Source organism: Gekko japonicus, unplaced genomic scaffold, assembly GCF_001447785.1.
Source record: "Gekko japonicus isolate JY-2015 unplaced genomic scaffold, Gekko_japonicus_V1.1 scaffold3249, whole genome shotgun sequence".
NCBI lineage: Eukaryota > Metazoa > Chordata > Lepidosauria > Squamata > Gekkonidae > Gekko > Gekko japonicus.
Window position 1 is genome coordinate 91,980 of NW_015165921.1, and position 24,291 is coordinate 116,270.

The 24,291-nt window shown below is 47.5% G+C and overlaps 1 protein-coding gene across 1 annotated transcript in view; it reads left to right on the forward strand.

The window, feature by feature from the left end:
* Positions 1-24,285, forward strand: part of IPO8 (importin 8) — a 60,722-nt gene extending 36,437 nt beyond the window's left edge. Inside the window, 8 exon segments of the mRNA XM_015411410.1 lie at positions 1-25; positions 1,956-2,053; positions 3,395-3,490; positions 7,279-7,499; positions 19,387-19,592; positions 21,262-21,486; positions 22,629-22,745; positions 23,927-24,285. The exon segment at positions 1-25 is cut by the window's left edge and continues 18 nt beyond it. Coding sequence (XP_015266896.1) covers positions 1-25; positions 1,956-2,053; positions 3,395-3,490; positions 7,279-7,499; positions 19,387-19,592; positions 21,262-21,486; positions 22,629-22,745; positions 23,927-24,021 — 1,083 coding nt within the window. The 3' untranslated portion in view covers positions 24,022-24,285.
* Positions 24,286-24,291: the final 6 nt, after the last annotated feature.

The following is a 24,291-nucleotide window of genomic DNA, read 5'->3' on the forward strand; positions in this document are numbered from 1 at the left end:
CAGGATTACTTTGAGTACTTTGCAGGTAATGAGCTAAGCAGTATGTTCTGAAGGGGGATTGATGGATGTTATCATAACCTCAGAGACCGTGAAGCTGTAGATTCACACAGGCGACTTGATGAAAAGACCGATGTTGTCTTGCAGTCGTTTGGAAAGCTATGATGGAGTGTATCAGTTGTCATAATGTCCCAGCTGTTTCAGCTGAGCAAAAACAAGCTTGATTCACTCTTGGATGTCAGAAGTTTAGGGCAGAACGTACACTGGGTGGCCATTTTCAGGGTTGTTTCCCTGGCAGGAGAGAAGAAAATTAAAATCCCTGAGCCTGCTTGCGGGATGGGCGGGGTATAAATATAATAAATAAAATAAATTAATTAATTAAAATCCAGTGCCTAGACAGTCTAGATTCTGAGACCCTGAATAGGAGTGGCACGATTCTGCTATTTTGCACGACAAATTCCATTGTTTGTAGTTGTGGAGAAGGGGCGAGGAAATCCCTCCTGAGACTCTTATTCAGTCATTCATCTCGGCAGGGATCACCCACACTGTCTCGGCGTGCCAATTGCTGGATACTTGCTTTTTGTATGAGTGAAAGCTGAAATTCTCAGGCAGTTGATTTCTGTGCCCAGTTACCCATTGTGGAGCACGCAGAGATAAACATGGCCACTTTTCGAACAGACAGATTTCTCCACACCAGCTGCGAGTTCCTTTAAAAATATTAGTAGAGCATAACAGGATGAGCATTATGGTAGGAACAATGGCACGTTATAATGGCTTACTGCGTGGAGTCCATTTAAAGAGCCTCCACATGATGTTGTATGCAGTAGACTTTTCATTCTGGGTGGTTAGGTAGACCATTGCTCACCTTCATGCAGTACATGGGTCAAATGCCGCTGTTCTTTTCCTGGGGGAACTTGGTCCATTAAGTTAACCCTTGTAAGAGTTGTTTGGTGCAAAATAAATTAATAAGAATGGGTTATTCAAAATGGCTTTTGACTTTCCAGTCCTTATCCTTCATTTTTTTTTTTTAAATGTAAGGAAGTATGGATCAGTGGATTGAGTGTTGGAATTGGACCACAGGGGACACCATATTCAAATCCCCATGCAGGCATGGGGGTTATTGGAAGATCTTGGGAAAGTCACTATATCAAAGCCTGACCCATCTTGCAATATTTTTAGAAGGGTAAAATAGGATAACTCCCATGTACCTGACAACTTCAGAACCTGAGCTCTGAAAGAAGGCCAAAGCTGCTAGCACAGAGACGATTCTCTGGGTAGTTTTCATTGCTGCAATGGAATCTCCACACAGCAGTTTCCCCTGCACTTGCCTTGCCTCAGCCCCTTGCGACAAATATTTCCCATTGGAGTGCTTTTTTAAAAAATCAGGATCGCTGCAGCATTATAATGATCTGCTGCGGGAATATATTTTTGCAGCTTTCAGCTTTTAAAAAGGTAAGTCTTGGGACTGTTGTCTCATGGAAAAATTAACAGACCAGGTCGTGCAATCGGAAAACAAAGGCTATCAGTCCTATTTTGCAACGAGATGGTTTCCAATTCTGGAGTTCAAGGCAAAGCATGAGATTTTTCTTTCAAATTCAACCCCAAAAGACTTACTTCTTTTGTAATATGATCTAGCTAAATATGGTATTTTATACAAATCAGCTATATTTGCAAATCGAGGATTCCTCGTGAGTGGCATAAGAGATTTAAGGCTCACAATGTTTCAGTTTTTTCATGTTGAGTTTGTAAGCCTGTAAATATAAACTCCGTATGTAGGTGGGGAATCAGCAAGGGGGAAAGAAAATAGCACAGATGTCAACAGAACCTGCAAAAACTCACACCTTCCCTTCCACACAACATTCAGAGGTGCTTTGCCTGCAACTTTCCCAAAAGGATCATATTGAACCAGGTTTGAGAAAGATTGTTAAATTTTCCTTTTTTGTTTTGTCTTTTTCTAGATATGATGCCTCTTCTGCACAACTACATCACTGTTGACACGGATACTTTATTGTCAAATCCCAAAAATTTAGAGATAATTTATGCTATGTGTAAAAAGGTGAGTGTGTGCATTTTCTTAAGGTCCTTACCAGCTGAATACCCTAAACAGACACAAATGTGAACTAACAAGTTATCATTGGATGTACACTGCCAGTCATCTGTGTGTAATTTTTCTTTGTAGAAAGCTTCCCACTGCCCACTGGACTTGCCTGTATCTGTGTCTGTATATGGATATCAACCCAAATTCAGGTTTAAAATGTATCCAGTTATGTTTTGCTCCTTCATTCCTGTTGTTGTTACATCCTTCCTCTGGGGACAAAGAGGAAGAACAGAAAAGATGAAACATTTTCCAGTTTTTGCCCTTTTCCACACCCAAGCAATGATTCCTTGTCCATTTCATGCGGGTTCAGAGTCCAGGAGATTCAATGAGATGCACATCCAAGATGTATGAAGGATAACAAACAAAGGATTGAGCCTAATGAAGGCTTTAAAAAATCAGAAATTGTTAGAGCACTATAGTGTTATAATGATCTAATATACTCTCACAGCTTTCAGATTTTAAAAAGGTACACCTCTAGCCCTTTTCCTTGTGAAGTTACAAGGGGAAAGACACTGGTTGCATTTCCCCCCTTAACTCTAGAATGAAAAGGACTAGAGACTTTCTTTTCAAAAAATGAAAGCTGGGACTTAGTGCATGGTTTCCATAGACCACTGGAGTATAAGTCAATATGTTGAGAAACCTGATCACATGCAGATGATAGACCATGATCTGGGAAGGTGCTGTTCCCGTTTTTGTGTTGTTTTTTAAAATCAAGAATTGCAGTGAATGGGTTTTAACTGGAGAGCCAGCATTAGTGTAATGGTTAGAATGACAGACCAGGATCTGGGAAACCCAGGTTAGAATCCCCGTTCTGCCATGGAAGCTCCAGGAATGTCCTTGGGTCAGTTACACACTCTCGGCCTAACTTATCTCACAGTGGGGTGGTTGTGCAGGTAAAGTGGGAGGAAGGCAGAGCAGTGTTGTAAGCCACGGTGAGTCCTCACTGGGGAGAAAAGTAGGGTAATAGAATAAGTGATAAATGTAAAATGAACTCCAGGGGGTCACCGTTCACACGCCTTAAGGAAACCTGTGACTGTCCCCACTGTTCATATTCTTCCCATCTAATTAGCATTCTGGGTTTGGTTGCTCTTACTATCCATCTATTTCAGGTTGCCGTGTTGGCTATTCATATGTAACACAGATTCCATTGCATTGTCCGCATTTCCCACCTGAGCTTGTCTGGTCAGCCAGGGCTGGTTCTGCATCTCCTGTTCAACTCTACGCAAGAAGGACTGTCTGTCTTCCTGGCAAGCCACAAACAAAAGTGCTGGTCTAAATTCTTTTTGGTTTTGTTGCCAGGTGTTAACAGGGGACGCAGGTGAAGATGCAGAGTGTCACGCTGCCAAGCTCTTGGAGGTCATTGTTCTGCAGTGCAAAGGGAGGGGGATTGACCAGGTAACCTCCTCTACGTGTGTATCAGAAGGCACTACTAGGCTGTTGATAGAGCTATAAGAGTGGGATGGGCTTGTGTTGGAAAGATATCTGCTCTGTATTTATAGCAGTAAAGAAGCAGAGATATTGAAATGCAGGTACTGAGCTTCTTGGGGCTTTAGGACGAAGCAGTCCCCTAGAGTTCTGTGATGCTACTTCAGTTCTGCGTTGTTATTTTGTGGGTTTCTTTCTCGAGCAGAGCCCACAGAGACTGCTTCCCTCGAGCTCCCTGTTCTCTCCCATAATAATAATAATAATACCTTTCAATTTCTTGATCGCTCAATCCTGCAGAGCTGCTGGCTCTGAGCGATTTACAGTTACCCAGGTTTTCACAAGGGACTAACAATGATAGGGGTAAGGGAGGACAACATATAATTCTTTAAATTGCACACGTTTGCAGCCGACGGGGATTTTGTTCAGCTGTAGGCTTCAGTCGTGTTCCGGGCATCCAAGACAGCATGGGATTGCCAGCAACCGGAGCTACTGGGGGAACTGACACTCACCCAGAGGGATCTGGCCTGTTCCCTGACTGCCTTCCAGCCAATGCAGAGGAACTGACCAAAGTCGTCCCTCTAGGCTCATGGAGGGGCTCTCTAGGCAATGCCTCTTGCATCACCTGCAGAATTCCTGAAGCGGGAGCCATGCTGAGTAGGGAGGACGCAGGGAGGGCTTCTCCCTCGCTTGCTTGCTGCTGGAGGCGGCGGCGGCAGTGGCTCAGCTTTCAGGGACTCCTCAGGCAACGCGAGAAGCACTTTCTGGAGCACCCTCAGAACGACTGAGAGGGAGGAGGCCGTGCCTTCGACTGCTGGCACCTGACTGTGGACCAGGAAGGGAGAGTGTAACTTTAGAAATGGAAAGGTGGAAACTCTCCCAAAAAGTTTTTAAGACAAGTAATAATACTCATAGGAATATATTGAATATATTGAATATGTAAACATATACAGCGTTTCAATGTAGTGCACATCATAGAGTCACACAAACCACAGAATGATGATTCTTGAAGTAATACAATCCAAAACAGTCCACAAGCACAAGCTCTCTTAGGGGCAATAGCAGACCACGGAGAAAATACTGTCCAGCATACCCCAACGGTATCGTACGTAATATTAAGACCGTTTCAAAGACAATCCTCCATCAAAGGATATAGTGAGCCAAGGTAGGTCCAATGACCATGCACAAATCAAATTGCTATTTCGTACTAGGTGGAGTCCAAGGCCTCTTAGCAAATTCACAACTCAATGGTATCAAGTCTAGCAGGCAAAAAGAGTCTTGGACTCCACTTAATACGAAATAGCATTTTGATTTGTGCATGGCCATCGCACCTACCTTAACTCGCTATACACTTCGGTGAAGGATTGTCTTCGAAACGGTCTAAATATTAATGCACGATACCGTCGGGGTATGCTGGACAGTACTTTCTCTGTGGTCTGTTATTGCCCCTAGGAGGGCTTGTGCTTGTGGACTATTTTGGATTGTATTACTTCAAGAATCTTCATTCTGTGGTTTGTGTGACTCTATGATTTGCCTTGACCTACTCTCTTTCGAAGTGCTGCGTGTGGCCCCAGACTGTGGGGCAGGAGGAAAGCGGCAGGGGTGTCGTAGTGGGGGGTGGATGGAGCCCAGAGAACAGGGAGGGAGCCCAACAGTGGAGGGGGGGGTAGAAGAGGAAAAGGACTCAAGCTTGAGGGGGGAGGAGTTGGAGGGAACAACTGGAGTCTTCCCCCTTCAAAGCATCCTTCCTCCGTCAAACTGGCCGGTTCTTGGCTTACGAGGAGAATTTTGTTTACCCAGTGCGTCCACCAGGTGGCACTGTGGGTGCTTTACTTCCGAATGGCTCCGTAAAAGATGGCTGGGACTTGATTAAAAATGTCTTAGCAGGGAAGATGTTCTAAGGGGGTCATCTAGGAGGGGACAGCCTTGATGCATTTTTCAGAGGTGAGGAGGGGAGAAGGGATAAATAGACTTGGAGGCAACCAGCTGGAAGGCTGACAAAGTGATAGCGGGTTCCCAAGAGCAGACCTTCGTCAGAGAGCCTGACCAGGAAGAGATCCCTGAAGCAGATCTTGAGCAGACAACACTCGAACCAGCCCTGTAGAATCAGCCCCTGTGAAGGGCGAAAGGGAAGGCTGTGGAATGCCCTCAACTGCTCATGTTAAAGTTTGGACTCTTCCCCCAGGTCTGTTAGGTCCATTTAGTATAAACTGGAAATCCCGAGCCCAAGATTCGTGTGGGTGAACAGGTTGGTATAGAAACCAGCCTCCTTGCCCTCCTGAGCCCCCTACCCTTCTGTCCCACCAGTCTCTTCTGCTCCTGGGGCCAGAGCCGATTTTGTGTCCCTTCTCCCCTCGCCTTTCCCCCTCTGCTTATCCAGACACTTCCCTTTAGCTTCTGGGCCTGCTTGAGCCTTGCCCTTTGAGGACACAGGGAAGCTGAGGCTCTCACTCTTGTGTTTCCCTCATAACAGTGGGGGAGGGGGTGATTCCAGGTAGGAATGGTGCTGGGCGGGAATGCTTAACCCTTCCTCAGCCCGGAAATACCCAGAAGTAAGCCTGGCGGAGGAGAAAAATGACCTTGGGAAGGGTATATGTTGGGGAGAATGGGATGCGGGGGGGGGGGGTAAGCTGTGCTAGTTGATTCTCCTCTGCCCTCTCACCCATTTTTGTTCCCTTTGGCAAGCATGAGTTTGCGATTGCATGCCTGCAAAGGATAATGTGTAGCCCTATCCCCAGCCGCCCCAGCTCTCAGGCAGACTTTTCACACAGCCTCCTCTCTTTGACCTTTGGCCTCCTCCCACTCCAGCCAGTCCGACCTTCAGCTTCCCTCAGTAGTTATGCTGGTTGCATCGTCCGGGGAGGGATTCTTACACCTCACCAGGTGGAAGGCATTTAAATATGCGGCGACATCCCGGGGCTAGGAAGATGTCACGAAGCCAGTTTCTTGCCTCTCTTATTCAGTGTGCTGTTTGTTACCTATGTGAGCAGGGCGATGAAATAATGCAAAGTTTGCCGGAAGGTTCTCTTTCTGTGGTCTGTGTGAAATTACGGACGTTTGCATGTTTCCTCTTTCCACAGCTGATTCTGCTTGTGCTTATCAGGGGTATCGGGGGGGGGCAGATCAAGGAACTGGTTCAGTGTTGTACAGTGGTTAGAGCATCCTTTAGGAGTTGGGAGACGGGAGTTCAAATTCTCATTCTGTGAAGATAGATCCAGGCGGTCAGCCGTGTTGGTCTGAAGCAGCAGAACAAATTTAGAGTCCTGTGGCACCTTTAAGGCCAACAGCAAACAACAAACCTTTGTTGGTCTTAAAGGTGCCACTGGACTCTAAATAAATTTCTCATTCTGCCGTGGATGCCTGCTGGGTGACCCTGGGACAGCTACACAGTCTCAGCCAAACCTTCTTCGTGGGGCTATTATGGGGATAAAATGGGAAGGGGAGAACCATATGCGGTGCCCTGAGTTTCCTCAGAGGAATGATGGAATAAATATGTAGGAGCTTCTTTTGTCTGAGGAGAATAAACCTCTTTTGAATTGCAAATGGAAGTTTGTTGAGAGGAGAAAAAGAGAAGATGTATAGACACAGTTATTCCTCTAAGCTTATATAAGGAACCAAAGGTGCTCTCTTGCTGGGAAAAGAACTGTAATTGATGTCTGCAAAGATGGAATCTTTAAAGCCAGGATATTTCTTTGAAACTCTCTCTGTATGTGTGTTTTGTCTGTCCCCCCTCCTCTTTTCTCCTTGCTTTCTGTCTCCAGTGTATCCCGCTCTTTGTAGAAGCCGTTCTGGAGCGCTTAACGCGAGGGGTTAAAACCAGCGAGCTTCGCACCATGTGCCTCCAGGTTGCCATAGCTGCCCTTTACTACAACCCCGAACTTCTTTTCCACACCCTAGAGAACATCCGGTTTCCTCACAACCCTGAGCCCATCACTGCACAGTTTATAAACCAGTGGATGAATGACACGGACTGTTTCCTTGGGTAAGCATCCAGTGGGGGAAGGGTTGGTGGGGGGTTTTTTTGGGGGGGAATTCATAAGAGTCCTGACCTGCATTGCCCAGACTAGCCCAATCTTGTCAGATCTCGGAAGCTAAGCAGGGTTGGCCCCAGCTAATGTTTGGTGGGAAGACCCCCAAGGAATGCCAGGGTTGTGATGCGGAGGCAGGCGATGACAGATCACCTCTAATCCTCTCTTGTCTCAAAAAGCCTATGGGGTCACCATAAGTTGGCTGCAACTTTTTTTTATAAAGATTTTATTTTTTTCCCCAATACTACAACACTAAAACTATTGGGATAGGGGAGTGGAATACTAATACAGTAATTCACTACAATACTATTGGGAAATGGGGGAGTGGAGCTAACAGGTTGACTCAATCTGGTTTACATGTATATATAACTATATCACCTACTAATATAAAGATAACGTTACAAATCAAAGTTTAGGAATAAAAATTTGCTTTGAATATCATTTTTAAAACTGTAATTAAACATCTATCTTGGTTTCAGAGTCTTCTTCATGCATTTCTTCTTTGTCTGTGGTTTGGGAGCGGTTACTCCTTTTTCAGATTCCGAAGTCTCTGAAGATTTAGAACTAGTTCTTGTTGAATCCTGTCAGTAGAATTCTTCGACATCTTCCTCCTCCTCTGCAGTAGATTTCTGATTCTTTTCTTTTCTACTTTGATTTAGCTTTGAAAATTGTACCATGAACTTATTTGCTTTAGGAACAGAGTCAATCTTAATTTTTTTGTCCTCGTAATTGAAGCTCAGTCCTTCTGGGAATGTCCATCTATAGGGAATTCCCTTCTTCTGTAGAAAGAGAGTAAGTTCATTATAGAGTCTCCTTCCTCACTTCAAAGGGGATATCTTTCAGAATTTTAACATCTTTTTAAAGACTTCCCCATCGTGGACTTTAGTACTAGATCCCTGGTAGATCGTTTCGTGAATTTCAAATAAATTTCTCCTGGGAGTTTGTCTTTCTTTATAAAATCCGGGTAAATCCTGTAGGCCAAGTCCATCTCATTCAGTAATTCTTCTCGTTTATAATCCATTAGTGGTGCAAGGGCGTCGGCTAAAAGTTCCTTTAAATTTTCATTTTTTTCTTCTGGAATCCCATGGAAACGTAGAACCTACATAGATCTTTCCAGCTGGAGCTGTATTCGCTGTGTTTTATCAGAGGATCTTTCCTTATCTGCTTCATCTATTTTTTTGTTCATACTCTCAGTCTTTTTCCCCATCATTTTTATTGTTTTCTCGGTAGCTGAGGTTCTTTTATCCATTTGAGTCAAATGTTTTTGGACAGTGTCCAATTTAGTCATCTGCTCCATTAGAGAGCGCTGTGCATTTGCTAGCAATGTAGAGAAGTCTGGGGTTACTTCCTGGTTCCAGGAGGGAGTCGTTAGTTGGTTATTTCCGGGGAGTGGTTTTTTCTCTGGCATCGTTTTCCACCCTCTCCCCACCATAATATCAACAAGAAGTAAGTTTTCCAAAGCAAGATAAAAGTTCAATGATTTTGATTGGTTTTATACTAGCATACAGTTTCTGACTTCGTTAAAGTTTTCTTCCATTTAGATTAGCTTAAAGTCTTTTATTATCGATTTAAAACTACTTTTCAGGTTTTACTGGGGGGGGGGGAGGATTTAGTTCTCCCTCGACCCACGCTTTGTTCGTAGGTGCTTCTATTTTCTACCCAGGCTCATACTCGCTTTGTAACACTTGAACGTTGCTTAACTCACGGTTTGGAGCCTTGGTGATCTTTTAGAAGCATTTTTTAAATACTTTCGATTGTGTCCGCTTGCTCCGGCATTCGTCTCTGGTCGCCATATTGGCTCTGCGGCAACGGGACCTTACAGGGAAAAGGTGAGTCTCAATTCCGTTGCCTTGGAAGAGGCTCTCCTCGGCTCCCCAGGCTGGGGGTCTCCTACAAAGACCCCGGGAGGGTCCAGGACAGTTCCCGTCAGCCGAGTCTCGGTGCGTCTCCATCAGAGCTAGACGTGACATGACCGAGCAGCGAAACTCTGAAACCGGAAGTCAAGTTGGCTGCAACTTGATGGCACTGTCCACCACATTCATACGACAACCTTAATGATTTCTTGGAAAGTGAATTGTAACTTTGCCCTGAACAGCAACGAGGGAGGATTTGGTAAAAAATGCTAAAACCTTTGGAGGGGAGGGGGAAGCCTTTGTTTTTCTCTTCATTTTACCTCACAGCCTCAAGTGAAGAAAATGTATTAAGCTATTTTTTTTTACAACAGTGAGAGCAAAATAATCCTGAGCATTGTGGCTGCTGCCCTTCAGTCACATCACATGGCCTGCCCTAAGCCTGCTCCCCTTGAGGAAGGCAGACGAGACATGAAAATAAAATCAATCTAAATTAAAGCCACACAAAATTCCCCTTATATAAATAACTATATGGGGGGAAAAATGGATCCCATTTTCATCGTTTGTTCATTCAAATACGAAATCGGGAACATGCCATGAAAGGTGGGAAATCGATCTGACTACATACAAATAAATGGCCCTTTAGTCATCATACAAGTTATGTAAAATTGCAGTTAACTCTGCAATATCAATAATGCATTGTATTCTCTTGCCAGTTCTTGCTGCAGCTCCTAATCACATGCTGTATTGTAACATCCTGTATTGTGGCTAAGGGATGTAATGATCTTCTTCAGTCTATACCAAAGGATGTTCTGAAAAAGTTTAAAATAAAGAGTTGAAAAAGAGAACAATCTATACCAGCAGCATTGGAAATAAATCCATAAAGGTTAGCAGTCCACAGATCTGATTTTTTTTTTCTTGGCCTGCTTTTCAACCCATACCTGTGATCGCTAGTTGAGACGTGTTAATAGCCTTTTGAAAAGCAAAAGTGCCAACGCTTCCAATTCACAAGAATTTCTCTGCCTGGTCACCTTGGGATTATCCCAGTTTGCCATAGGCAAGCAGCTGCTGATAAATCTGACTCGCCCATATTGTACGTGGGGAGCATAATGTTCAGAAGGCCAGTATTTGGGACTGAAATATCACTCGCGGCCTTGGTAGTTGATCTGTATTACCATTGGATAAGAGCAATCCATTGCTGCTGATATTCTTAGACTCGTCCACAGCATTTAATATATTTTGGTGGATAGACTGAAATCAGGGTTTGAGGTAGAAGGGACTGCTCTCTGTTTGTTTCCTGCCAACTAGAAATGAGCAAAACCCAGTTACCATAGGCGAGGCCGATATGCTAAGGACACCCAGCTTCATATCTCATTGTTCGGGTCCCCAGAGGCAGCTGTGGTCTTGAGCCCCTGCTCGTGTGGCTGAGGATAAAACAAATTAAAGCTTAATCCAGACAAGACCGAGGTGATGCTGGATATGAAGACCGGCTGCTGTTTGGCTGGTGTTGACTTACCAGACTAGTACGGGATTGAGCTTTCTGTAGCTAAAGAGCTTGGGGGTGCCGCCAGACCCGGACGCGTTAATGGATAGGCAGGTTGATGCTGTTGCTGGGAGTACCTTCTTCCAGTTACTTCTGGCTCGTTCGCAGGCCCCTGATCTAGATTCCGCTGATGCCTCCTACCATAACTTCCAGATAGGGCTGTTGTAATGCGCCGTAGGTGGGGGCTGCCTTTCAAAATGTCTTACAAGCTCCAGTTTGTAGAAAGTGTGGCAGCAAGTCTCTTGTTTGGGGTCAGCTGCTCGGAACTCCCGGGCTGCGTCAACTGTGCTGGCTGCCAGTTGCTTTTGGGCCCAGTTCAAAGTTCTGCATATTGCCGTTCAGGCCCTTTGTGGCCTTTATATTTACCAAACAGCATCTCCCAGTATGCTCCTCTGTGCTAGTTCAATTCTTCAGAAGTCACCTCCTCAAGGTGCCTTTCTCTTATGGCTCCATATCCTTGATGGGCCCGGTCCTTTGGAATGGCCTGCCAGAGTGGCTTGCCACATGTGGGAAGGCACATAAGAGAGGAGCTGGTGGAGAGTAAATTGTTTCAGCAGATTCTGCTGTGTTAGTTCTCCTCCTTTGTGTGCTAATTGTGCGTGTTGAATCTTGAGTGCTTTTAGACTTGTAACTTCTGTGTATTAATTTGTGTTTGAATTTTGTTAATGGGATGGATATAATGTCTGTCCTCGCAGCTGGGTTGCTGCATTGTTTGACACCTTGAGTCCATGGAGACAGGGCGGGGTAGAAATGTTTAAATAAACATGCATAAATGCACGCATGTGGCTGATGTGTGCCCTCAAGGTTGTGCACATGGTCAGGCGCTCCTAATGTTCCCACGTGCAGCTGTGGTGTAGCTAAGGGCTTTCTCCGTTCTGTGCACAGTAACATTTTAAAAGGGCCATCGGTATGTAAAATAAGGAATTTCCAGTTGTATGGGAAGCTGTAGCATGCTGAAGTTGCTGGGTTTAATTTTTTAAAGATGATTATTGTAAAAGAGCCATAGACAGTTACGCTGTTTCTTGGCTGCCGCCTGGGCAGAAGCGTTTAACGAGAAGTAGAAACCATTAATTACTGCTGCGGTCTTGACGGCTAGTAATATTTCCTCTTGTCTCGGAGTTGGTGTTACATAACTGCAAAGCATTACAGCATGCCGTAGATGTAGTTTTAACATGACATTTACTGCTCTGGTACGTGTGCCGTAAAATGACTTCATCGCATGCCGTGGTGGTGGTGGGAATATCCAACTTTCCGGAGCAAACCGCTGCAGAATGCAAATCCTGGTGGAAGAGTTTGGTTTTCTTTTTCTCCTTAGGGTATTTGTACCGTGACTAATTGATGGGGCGGGGATAGTTAGGGGTCAAGGATGGGCAGTGTGTTAGGACCAAGGGCTTTGCTGCTGAGGATTCAGTCTTCTTATAAGGACTAGACAGTTTTCCAAAAATAGCTAAAGCTGGGATTCCCAGGACATCAACAGATGCTGTTGGACCATGTAAAAGAACCAGTGACCCTGTCCAGGCAGGCAAATTTGTGCAGTGGCACGACCTGCCCCCTCTCTTCCTCTTGGGCCTTCCGCATTCCATACCACTGCCACCTCTTCTGCCAGCCAGGAACAATTCTCTAGGCTCATGTTGGCACTGTGAATGTCTCACAAGATTTCTCCAGGATGAGCATGATAACCAAACTTCTTGAGAAAGTGGGCAGGATCTGGGGGGGGGGGGGAGAATAGGGGGAGGTGGCTTTCCATTCCTGGTGGAAGCCAGGTGTGGTGGCAAATTTGGGGTCAGAGGAGGATGACAGTGGGAGTGGTAGAAAAAGTGACTGGGGAAACGGACCTTGCCAGGCACTCCAGTGTCCCAGGTGGGAGACAGCAAGAGCTAGTTACACTCGAGCAAATAGTGACTCAAAACCTTGGACTGGCCTGAAGTGCCAGCTCATCTTGCTGGCTGGTCTCAAGTGATGCCATCTTTCACCCTAAGTTTTCTGTCTATAAAATGATGTATTTTCACGGGTTTCTGCGAAAAGGGTGTGAAAATTAGGAATGCTTTGTATAGTCCTTTTGCATGCCGGGGCGTGTGTGAATGCTAGTTGTAATAGAAATGAAACAAGGAGTTGTATTAGTATCTACTGCCTGAAGAGCTACCAGAATCCTGTATTTGCTGGGGAGGAGCCACTGTGGAAGAGTCTTTGTTTTGCAAGCAGAAGGTCCCAGGTTCAATCCCTGGCATCTCCAGTTAAAAGGACCAGGCAACAGGTAATGTGAAAGACCTTTGTCTGAGACCCTGGAGAGCCATTGCCTGTCTGTGTAGACCGTACCGACCTTGATAGACTGAAGGCATTGTGTGTAGAATAACCAGGAGGTCCTAAGATTGTCCAGCAGCCAGAAGTTCTAGCTCTTTTAGAATTATGTACCACTAGGTGGTGAGCTGGGAGCTGCGGTGGCTCAAGTGGTTAAGACGCTGAACTGCAGGCTGTGGAAGGTCAGTAGTTCAGCAGTTCAAGACCCGAGTTGCCGCATGATGGAGTGAGCTCCCGTCTCTAGTTCCAGCTCCTGCCAACCTAGCAGTTCGAAAGCAAGAAATTGCAAGTAGATAAATAGGTACCACTTCGGTGGGAAGGATTCAACTGGCTTTCGAGCAAGGGTGACCTTTACCTTTACCTTTTAGGTGGTGAGCTAGTGGGCTGTGGTGGTTCAAGTGGTTAAGATGCTGAATTGCAGACTGGTAGGTCAGTAGCTCATCAGTTCGAGACCTGGGTGCCGCATGGCGGAGTGAGCTCCCGTCTCTAGTTCCAGCTCCTGCCAACCTAGCAGTTCGAAAGCAAGAAATTGCAAGTAGATAAATAGGTACCACTGCGGTGGGAAGGTAACAGCGTTCCGTGCACCTTGGTGTTTAGTCATGCCGGCCACATGACCACGGAAATGTCTTTGGACAGCGCTGGCTCTTCGGCTTGGAAACGGAGATGAGTACCGCAACCCTAGAGTCGGATTCGACTGGCTTTCGAGCAAGGGGAACCTTTACCTTTACTAGGTGGTGAGCTAGACTTGCTTTTGAGGCAAGAGACTTTCAGAGGTACTTTGCCATTGCCTGCCTCTGCATCTTGACCCCGCTATTCTGATGAGGTTGCCCTTCCAGATACTATCCATGGCCGACCCTGCTTATCTTCTGAGATCTGACGGGATCGGGCTAGCCCGGCCTATCCAGGCCAGGGCAATTCTAAGGGTAATAAGCACTTGGGCTGACACTCGGGGCACAAGGCGAAGTCTTTGTTGTTGTACGAGCAGCAGCATCTTCTTCCTGATCTGCCCCAATGGCTTTGCTGTGTAGGCAAAATTGCTTTAGGTAGTTTTATGCTTCATTATTGCTGTTGGGAATGTTGCGCTTCGTAAAGCTGTGAACAAGCCCAGGATATAGAAAGAACCCGGCTGGGATCCAGAGAACACGGGTTGTACATGCCCAGTGGGATTTTGACTTTTCCCGACCAGCTTCCCGACCAGCTTTCGAACCCTCTTTTAATTTGAAAAGCAGCTTGCTGTGTGGCATGGAGGTGCCGAGAAGCGCAGGTCCAAAGCCAAAAGTTTTCTTTGGATCGTAGGATGTTGGGGAATGGCTTGTTTTGAATAGGAGGCGCAGAGTCATGCATTTTCATTGATCGCTGTGGGGAGTTTTGTGCTTCTCTGTGAAAGAACTTTCAATAATTAAGGACGCCAGTGGGCTTGGGCAAGCCATGCATAAGTGGACCGCCTTGTCTTGCAGCATACTTATAAGCTATATTCGTCTTATTCCTTTTGTTCACACACTTCTGGTTAAAGTTCAAATGAGCACACGACTGCAACAAAAAATGACGAAGGAGCAATGTAAAAACCAAGATACCTAAAACAAGCAAGGAAATAGCCAAATAAGACTAAATTTTAAAAAGGAGAGCTTTTTAATTCCACAAAGGTTTCCACAAGGACAGCTGTTTTCACCTTCCTGCAGTGGAGAGGGAACCAGATGAACTGCCCATAAAAAGGTTTTCCAAAGCTCTGAGCCATCCACCTAGAAGGCTCTGCTATGTGAAAAAGGCCAGTCTTGTCTCTGAGTTAGTTGTTACATGAAGCAGGGCCTCCCTGTGAGGTCTTAAATTACACAGAGCCTGGTGTTGGGAGTAGAAATTCTCTGAAATATGCGGGCCCTGGGCCATCTTGTGTCTGCTCCAAGCTCTGTGTGCCTAAGAATGAACTGGACCCCCTTTGACACAGGGCTGTCACCTCTTCATGCTGCTCAGACAAATAATTTGTACTGTGGTGTCAGTTTTGTCCACACTGTGTGTCTAAAAGCAACCAGAGTTGGAGCCATACAGTTCATACAGTCGTGTGGCTGTTGAAAGGGCCGTATGGAACAATGTAGTCCACAGGAGAGGGAACATCCACACATTACTTTGGTGTCTAGGAACTCAGTCATTACGGAGCAACCGTGGTGTCAGCCATGCGATTGCTGAGGTACCATGTGAACAGGGTCCTCTGTTCACATGCAATGCTCAAATGGGACCCAGGAATCCTAACCAGTTCGGTGTAGTGGTTAGGAGCGTGGGAGAAGTAGGTTTGATTCTCCACTCCTCCACATGCAGCTGCTGGTGTGACCCTGGGCAAGCCGCAGTTCTCTCAGAACTGTCCTCTCAGGAGCAGTTCTCTCAGAGCTGTCCTCTCAGGAGCAGTTCTCTCAGAGCTCTCTCAGCCCCACCTACCTCACAGGGTGTCTGTTGTGGGGAGAAGGAAGGGAAGGAGATTGTAAGCTGCTCCGAGACTCCCAAATGAAGGGCGGGGTGTAAATCCCATCTCCTCCTCCTCCTCGCAATATTGTCCACACTTTACCTCACTTCTGTTTCTTGAGTTATCTCTGATTTCCTCCAGAGAAAGCATCCTAAAATATAGATCAGATGTGACGTCCCTAATCCACGGCAGGCTGTTTCAAGCTCCGCGAATGATTGCTTCTCCCTGCCCACGGTGACCCCTTGAAGTTCTTTCAGCCGCCGTTCTGTCATCTCTCAGACGAAGAAAGCCTATTTTTGAGTTGCTTATGCGCTCCAAAGTATTTTTCCCCCCATGCTGAATCCCTTTGTGAGTTACATGAAGGGCCTTCTGAATGATTCATTTTATTAAAAAATGGGTTTGCGGCATCTCTCCTTTTTAATCTCAGATGCGCCATTAATGTACTGCGTCACCAAGGCACCCTCCTTGAACGTTAATAGTCCCGTTCAATAAAAAAGCAGCACCCCGAGTCTTTTTCGTTTCAACCCTGCCCAGCTCCCACCCTCAGATAACTCACCGTTTATTGTTCCCATTTGCTGAGTCCTCTCTGCCCATTTCGATTCTTTTCTTTTTACAAGCCAATTCAAATTAATTCCCCCCTTCAGATTTATAGCTGCTCCCATGTCATTATAATTCAGCAGAGGGCAGGACATCTAACTCATTAGTTAGCCGGCATGTGTTTATTTAGCTGTAGACCTCTTGCAAATTATTCTCTGAAACGGCAACCATTTAAAAAGACACCCTTTAGAATGTAACCTGCTACGCAGGTTAATAGGGTAATAACACAACATTCAGCCCCCAAGGCAAAAAAGGGGTGTGCTGAAGAAGTGAAAAATAATTTTAAAAAACCCCTGCAATTCCAGAATGCTTACTTTGATCTCCCACGTGACCTTCAAGAGACTCCGAAGATCTGTTTCCTTCATCAATATTCAGAATTGCATGCCTGCTTTCCCTCACTGTGGGTCAAAAGCACAAATGATCATTCTTATTCCCTGCTATGTTCCTCCATCCTACAAAGCTGTGCCCCGGACAACCACATCTTTCATTGCCCTCTTGCAGGCTGTAAGGAACATGTGCATATTCCTGTGGTCTGCGTATCCCTGTTACTTCTGAGAGTTTGGACCCTGGTGCATTTATTTATCTATTATATTGGATTTTTAAAACTGTCCTCCCCTATAAAATAGGGCTCAGGGCAGTGTGCATCATAGACCAATTTACAGGTTCACCATTTCTAAAAGTCAATTTTTGCACTTACAGTTTAAAAACATTAGTTGTAACAAATGGATGGCGGTAAAACTGCCAGGAATGTGCTACCACCTCATGGGGGGGAGGCAGGGAGAGAGACAGGAGTGCCAGCTAGATGGGGGGGAGCCATCGCTGTCCTCAGCCAAGCGCCTGGTGGAACATCTCTGCCTAACATGCCCTGCAGAATAGCATCAGGTCCCAACGTTGTTCGGCAGAGAGTTCCACCAGGACGAAAACGCCCTGGTCCTGGTCGAGGACAGCCGGATCTCTCTCAGGCCAGGGACCGACAGAAGGTTCTTATCAACTTGGCGGGCTCCCAAGTTGGCCACGCCCAGCAGGAACTCATTAGCATAATAGGCCACACCCAACAGCAGGGACTCATTAGGATTGGCTACATTAGGGGTGTGTGGCCTAACATGCAAAGGAGTTCCTGCTACAAAAAAGCCCTGGGTTTTGACAACAAACAAGGTAAACAGAATATCAAGCAAAAGGTGGGTGTGGCTGGATGACCACACTTTTGGTAACATGGGGGTGTGGCCTAATATGCCAATGAGCTGCGCTGTCGTGGGGTGTGGCCTAATATGCTAATGAGTTTCTGTTGTTGGGTGTGGCCTATTATGCTAATGAGTTCCTGCTGGGCTTTTTCTACCCAAAAAGCCCTGGATGGGTATAATGCTCTTCGGCAGGCGGGAAGGTGGGCTGCAGAAAGCAGCTCGGCAGGCGATATGGTAGTTCCCAAAGATGATGCTTATGGGGCCTGCTGTCAATGGGCCAGGTTTTCCTCCAGGGCTAACAGGTGCCGAACTGCATTTGAGCCCTGCCCTTGCAAACTCAAAGGTGGAATAACGGGAATGAAATTTTCCCGCATTGTGGCGGGAAGAAATGGGAGAGCACAGACCTTGATCTCTACCTAAGAAATGTGAAGGACTAGAGCTGCTGTGTAGTAGATCTTTCCTTTGGGGCGGGGGAACCTTCTGTCTCCCCCACCCAAATGCCTTCCCTTCCTTTCCCACATGCACTCTGCCGCCTGACTTTAATTGCTTTCTCTTGTGGAGTAATGAACACTTCCTGATTCATCCTGGTTTGTGCATTTCTGCTGCAGTCTCTTTCGTTGGCCATGCTGTCTTGAAGACATAAGGTAACAAAGGAAAGAACTGCTACCCAATTCCCATTGGAGTTCAGAGCAGTCCACGAACACATGAAGCTGCCTAATGCTGAATCAGACCCTTGGTCCATCAGTGTCAGTGTTGTCTACTCAGACTGGCAGCGTCTCTGCAGCATCTCAAGCAGAGGTCTTTTGCATCACCTGCTGCCAGATCCTTTAACTGGAGTGTTCCCTCTAAGCTGAGTTAGTGTGAGCTAGCTCACAGTTTTTTAGCCTCCAGCTCACAGATTTTTGTCCTAGCTCAGGAAGGATGCCTCCAGAGCAAACTAATTCATGCAGTGGCCAAATCGCTCGCTCACAACTTTAATGCCAGTTGCTCACAAAGTATAATTTTTGCTCACAAGGCTCCACAGCTTAGAGGGAACATTGCCGGGGACCAAATCTGGAACCTTCTGCATGCCAAGTATATGCTCTACCACTGAGCCACAGCCCCACTCCCAGTCCATGATTGGTCACTGCCAGCAGGCAATTGGGACAGACCCATCACCCATGGCCCCGCTTCTCCAGGGGAGGGTGGAGAAGAAGGGGAGGGGCCGGCTGCTGTGGCCCCTCAATGCCTGCCCTGTCTGGGGCTTGGAAAACTGGCTCTCCCCCCCCCCGGCTTGTTTCCCCCTGGAGGAAGAGAGTAGTAGGGGGTTGACAAGTGATTCTGGGGCCCCGTCCTGGACCCTTGCTCAGGGCCCCAAAATGACTGAGTTCACCCCCGTGGCAGTCTAGCTGCCTTGGAAACTTTAAACTTGGCAAGAGTCTGAAGCGAGTTCCGCCTGGGCTCCTACGTGCTGCAGTTAGCGTGCTGCCAGATGAAGTTTTTCTTTCTTCAGCTCCTGATTTCCCCACCCTTCTGCAGTTTGTACTGCGCACTCGCACTATCGCTTCACTTATTTTTTACAAATCAGCCTCCCTTTTTTAAAAAAATGCCCAAGGCAATATGCCAAAAATGAAAACGGAAAAACAATCTGAAGTCATTCAGCATAACGAAACAAAACTCGATAAAATGCAAATGACATCGGCATTTTAAAAGCCTCGGGCCGACCACATGCAAATAGCTAGATAACAGGGTTGCCTGGCAAGATTGTTTAGAGGAGATTGGTCTGTAGCTGCGGTGCCACCCCTGAGAGGGTCCTGCTCTGAAGGCTCATGGGTCTTGCCTCGTGAGCGGTGAACTCAAAGCACAGCCTCCCTGCTTGGTTTTTAAGGACGGGGGAAGGGCCAACAGATTTTGCCAGCTGTCTTTTGTCTTTGTATTTAGACTTCACGACAGGAAGATGTGCATCATAGGGCTGAGTATCCTGATGGGGCTCCCTCACCGCCCCCCTGCTGTCGATGCCGTGGCGGCCCAGATTGTCCCGTCAGTTCTTCTGCTGTTTCTGGGCCTCAAGCAAGTCTGTGCCACCCGGCAGCATTCGGAGCACGAAGAGCACACTAAAGCAGAGAAGAATGATGCAGAAGATAATGGTAAACCGCCCCCCCCCCCCAAAGAATTCTATATTGCACACTTTACAGGAAGTAGGTCTCGGAGGGCAAAGGGTTATGATTGCCAGCAGCAGCCCACTGTGACATCCTCTCTGCTACTTATTTATTGCTAGCACACGGCTTGTGATTATGACGTGCGAATGTGTGTGTTGAGGGAGGGATTGTGTTTTGCGTACTTAAAAGGACCAAATACTCCCGTATGAGCCTGCCAGTCAGCTGAGTGCACCACCCTGTTCTCTGGGCCTCCACATTCTGGAATTAGGTCTGTGATCACAGGGTCTTCTTTGCTGTGGCACCCCGTTTGTAGAACTTCCCACAAATTCAGCTGGTACCAAACTTATTGAGCTTTAAACACCAAGTTAACCCATCCCTGCTCCCACCCCCTCGTCGCAAGAGCATTGTTCACCTCTTTCAAAAAAAACGTGAGTCGGGTGCCCAGGGGTCGTTTCCTGCGAAGCAGCCCTCTGGCAGAAAGGCGCCCTGCCCCCCCCCCATTTCTCACCCGCCTGCGCAGGCAGATGGGCCAGGGAAGCCCTGCAGAGCCCCCCCGCCGCCTTTCTCCTGAGCCTCTCCGCTCTGTGGAGAGACACAGGGGAAGGGGGGGATTTAAATGCATGGGTTCCCTGCCCGATGTTCTCTAGGTGCCCTGCCACCACAGGGCACCTGGAGAACATCGGGCAGGGGACCCAGGCATCTCTGCCTCCCTGCCCTGCCCCCCCCCTCCAGCCAGCCTGCCATGGTGGGCTAGCTGGGGAAGGGGAGGAGAGGTGGGCAGACATGCCCCCCCTTTCCCCTGAGCCTCTCTGCTTCTGTGGAGAGACTCGGGAGAAGGGGGGGATTTAAATGCCTGGGTTCCCTGCCCGATGTTCTCTAGGTGCCCCACAGCTGCGGGGCACCTGGAGAACATTAGGCAGGGGACCCAGGCATGTCTGCCTCCCTGCCCTGCCCTCCTCCAGCCAGCCCGCCTCAGTGGGCTAGCTGGAGCAGGGGAGGGGAGGCAGGCAGACATGCCCCCCCTTTCCCCGGAGCCTCTCCACTTCTGCGGATAGACTCGGGGAAGGGGGGGGGTTTAAATGCCTGGGTTCTGTGTCCCATGTTCTCTAGGTGCCCCACTGCCGTGGGGGTGTCAGGGAGTGTGGCATATGCAAACAACTTATGCAAATGAGATCCTGCACCTCTTTTTCTATGAAATGACCCCTGCTGGTGCCCCAAAGATTGTCCTCAATCTGACAGTGCCCCCAAACACAGCTTTATTTTTCCTTCACTGATGCATGTCAACTGTCCATTTATGGGCAAAGTAAAAGGGATATCCTGGGGGTGTTAAATCCGCTTTCTGTCCCCCACACTCCTTTGTGCTCAAGGGCTGGAAGGCTGAGTAGTGCTGATCCCCCTTAATTACGAATGTCTGCTCTTTTTCTTGGTCACTTTTCATGGAGGTTGTTAACCGGAGGGGTGTTAATTGCCCTCTGCGCTTTTGGACGATGCTCCTAATTTAGAAGCAGAACTAAACCAAACAGCAGGTCAGGAAATCAAACTGTTGGCGGTTATTTTGTGTGTGTCCAAGAAATAGCGGCTTCTCCCTAACACTGATACACTGGAGAACTGTTAAATGGCCGATCCTTTAAAAAGCCCACGTATGCTTAACTTACAGAAGAGATCCAAAGTGACGAAGAGGAGGCGAATGAAGTAAACCAGGAGATGCAGGAGAACCAAGCTGGTGGTGGTGGTTGCGATGCAGGAGACGAAGATGACGAGGACGACGACGACGACTGGGATGACGACGCGCTGGAAGAGACAGCATTAGAAGGTTTCAGCACCCCTATCGACCTGGAAGGGGGCGTGGATGAATACCAGTTCTTCGCACAAGCGCTCTTAGGTATGCCTCTGCTTTGGGAGGCGGGGGAAGGAAAATGTTTCTTAGCTTCTGCCTTCTCTGAGGCTGCTGCCGCTTCGATGCAGCTTTCTTTGGTTGCCTGGGGGAAAGTTGCCAGATGTTCCACAGACGGACTCAGCCTGTTGTGCTTTCTTTTTTTGCATGGGTGCTCTGGTTGAAGTAGAGAGAGAGAGAGAAGCCACTGAAGCCGGAAATCCCTTTGCTGTGCTTTTCTCCAAAAGGCTTGAGAAAACCCATACTTCAGGCTGGTCCCCCCCCCCTCGAAAAAGACCACAGGTCTGTGATTGACCGAGCATAGTCTGTTCTCTGGTCTCCAAAGAGGCTGCAGTTGAGGCCATCGGCCACTGACAGAGCATGTGGCTTTGTGTGTGTCACTTCCTCCACACAGTGTTTTAAAGATTTTGGTTAGCGGGGCTGGAAGAGCCAGTTTTGAGTCCCGTATCACCTTAAAGACCAACAAGATTTCCAAGATAGCAAAGTTTTGAGTCCAGTGGGGCACCTTTAAGACCAGCCAAGTTTAATTCTGGGCTTAAGCTTCCGTGTGCACGCCCACTTCATCAGATGCAATGTTATCTGGGAAAGTGTGCATGCACGCAGAGGTTTATACCCAGAATTAAACTCTGTTCGTCTTAAAGGCGCCACTGGACTCAGACTTCAGGCTGTATTGTGTTTTGCCTCCAAAAGAGGTCCAAATCCCAGATAGAGCCAGGGTGGTGGACGTGCCTGGAGCACTGGACTCGGATCTGGGAGACCCACGTTCGAAACCCCACTCTGCCATGGGAGCTCCGGATGCCCTTGAGCCAGTCAGACCCTCTCAGCCTAACCTACTTCACAGGGTTGTTGTTAGGATAAAATAGAGGAGAGGAGAACAATGGAAGCCGTTAGGAAGAAAGACGGGGGGTGAATCCAGTAAACACATAAATAAATAATTAATACAGATCCGCTTGGCTATCAAGTCCCTTGTTTGCTTTGGGCGAGCCCTCCCTGCTTCTCAGTTTAAGCCGCATCACGGGGTTGTCTTGAGATTCAGACGTCCCATAAGTGATCCTGGGCTTTGGCTGGTTACATCTCCCCCTGGCGTTCCTGAAGTCCTTACAGGAAGGCCATTTGTTGTGTGTCAACAGCGGTACAGAGCCGAGATGCATCCTGGTACCACTTGCTGACGGCCCCGCTCAGCAACGACCAGAAGACGCAGCTGCAGGAAATCTGTGCGTTAGCCGAACACCGAAGGACTTCCTCAGGTCAGTCTTCTCTCTGGAGCAGGTGGCCAGGGCGCGCATCTGAAGCACACACCCAGATCCTACCTCTGTACAGGGCAGGGATGTTAGAATCAGCGAATCGCAGAGTTGGGAGGGGCCATGCAGGCCATCTAGTCCAACCTCCTGCTCCGTGCAGGATCAGCCTAGACTGGAGCATCCCTGGCAAGTGTTTGTCCAGGTGCTGGACTGCCAGGGAGGGGGAGCTCACCACCCCCTAGGCAGCTGATTCCACTGTGGCACAACTCTGACTATCAAAAAGTTTCTCCTAATATCCAGCCAGTACCTTCCCACCCTTAATTTAAACCCATTCTTGCGAGTCCTCTCCTCTGCTGCCACCATGAACAGCTCCCTGCGCTCGTATAAGTGACAGCCCTTCAGATACTTCAAGAGGGCAATCATGTCCCCCCTCAACCTCCTCTTCTGCAGACTGAACATTCCCAAGTCCCTCAGCCTTTCCTCGTAGGCCCAGGGGTGGCCAGATGTGCTTAATGTAACAGCCACATAGAACAAATGTCAGCTATTTGAGAGCCGCAAGACATGAACAAATACGATGCACATGTTTTTATTGAATAATATGCAGATTTGCTTGTTATTAACATTGAGACTGCCAAAAATAAAAACAAAAGGGGTTTAAAAACAGATATTGATAATGATATTTATTTATTCAATGATATTTGTGGGGGGGGGAATGCATTTGAGAATGCATTTAAAGTTAAATTTGGTTTCTTTCTCTGCTCCCCCGCCCCCCAAGCCTACCCAGGGAGGGGAGCACTGGCTGGGGAAGGGAAGACCGATCCGGGAGTTCTGCCTCCCCTTCGCTTCCCCAGCCGCCCTGCCAGGAGCCGCACAATCTGTGTGAAAGAGCCGCATGTGGCTCCTGAGCCACAGTTTGGCCACCCCTGTCACAGGGCTTGATCTCCAGGCCCCCCATCATCCTCATCGCTCTCCTCTGCACCTGCTCCATTCTGTCCACATCCTTTTGGAAGCCAAGCCTCCAAAATAGTTGTCGCAAGCATGGCCAAGTGTCTGTTTATTATTTTATTATTTATCACGTTACATTTGTGGATCGCCTAATCCAAGGTGCGCAGGGCCCCTTGGCACTCTACGAGGACGTATTTTCTTGTCTGTTTCTCAACATGCGTCTACCTTTCTTTTCATTCTAGAATCAAAGAGGATAGAACAGCAGACGGGCTACACGTTTGGTAACAAAGGACTGGTCTCCTCGTTTAACTTTGGCAGCATTTCAGGCAGCAACTGAAGTGGGCGGAAAAACAGCTGAAAAGACACTCAGCCAGAATAGTTCGATATTGCATTTTGTTATAAAACATCTGTGGCGTTGAATGGGCAAGGGAAGGTAACTGGGTGTGCTGTTGAAGATTTCCCCTTTGGGAAAGGCAGTGGCTGACCCTCTTCCCCCTCATTAGGATACTCTTTCTAACCAGCTACTGTAATGTATAAATTCTTGTGGTATTTTTATAAGTTGTTGGACTGAAAAGAAAGAACCTTTCCCCCTGTCCCCGTCCCCCCC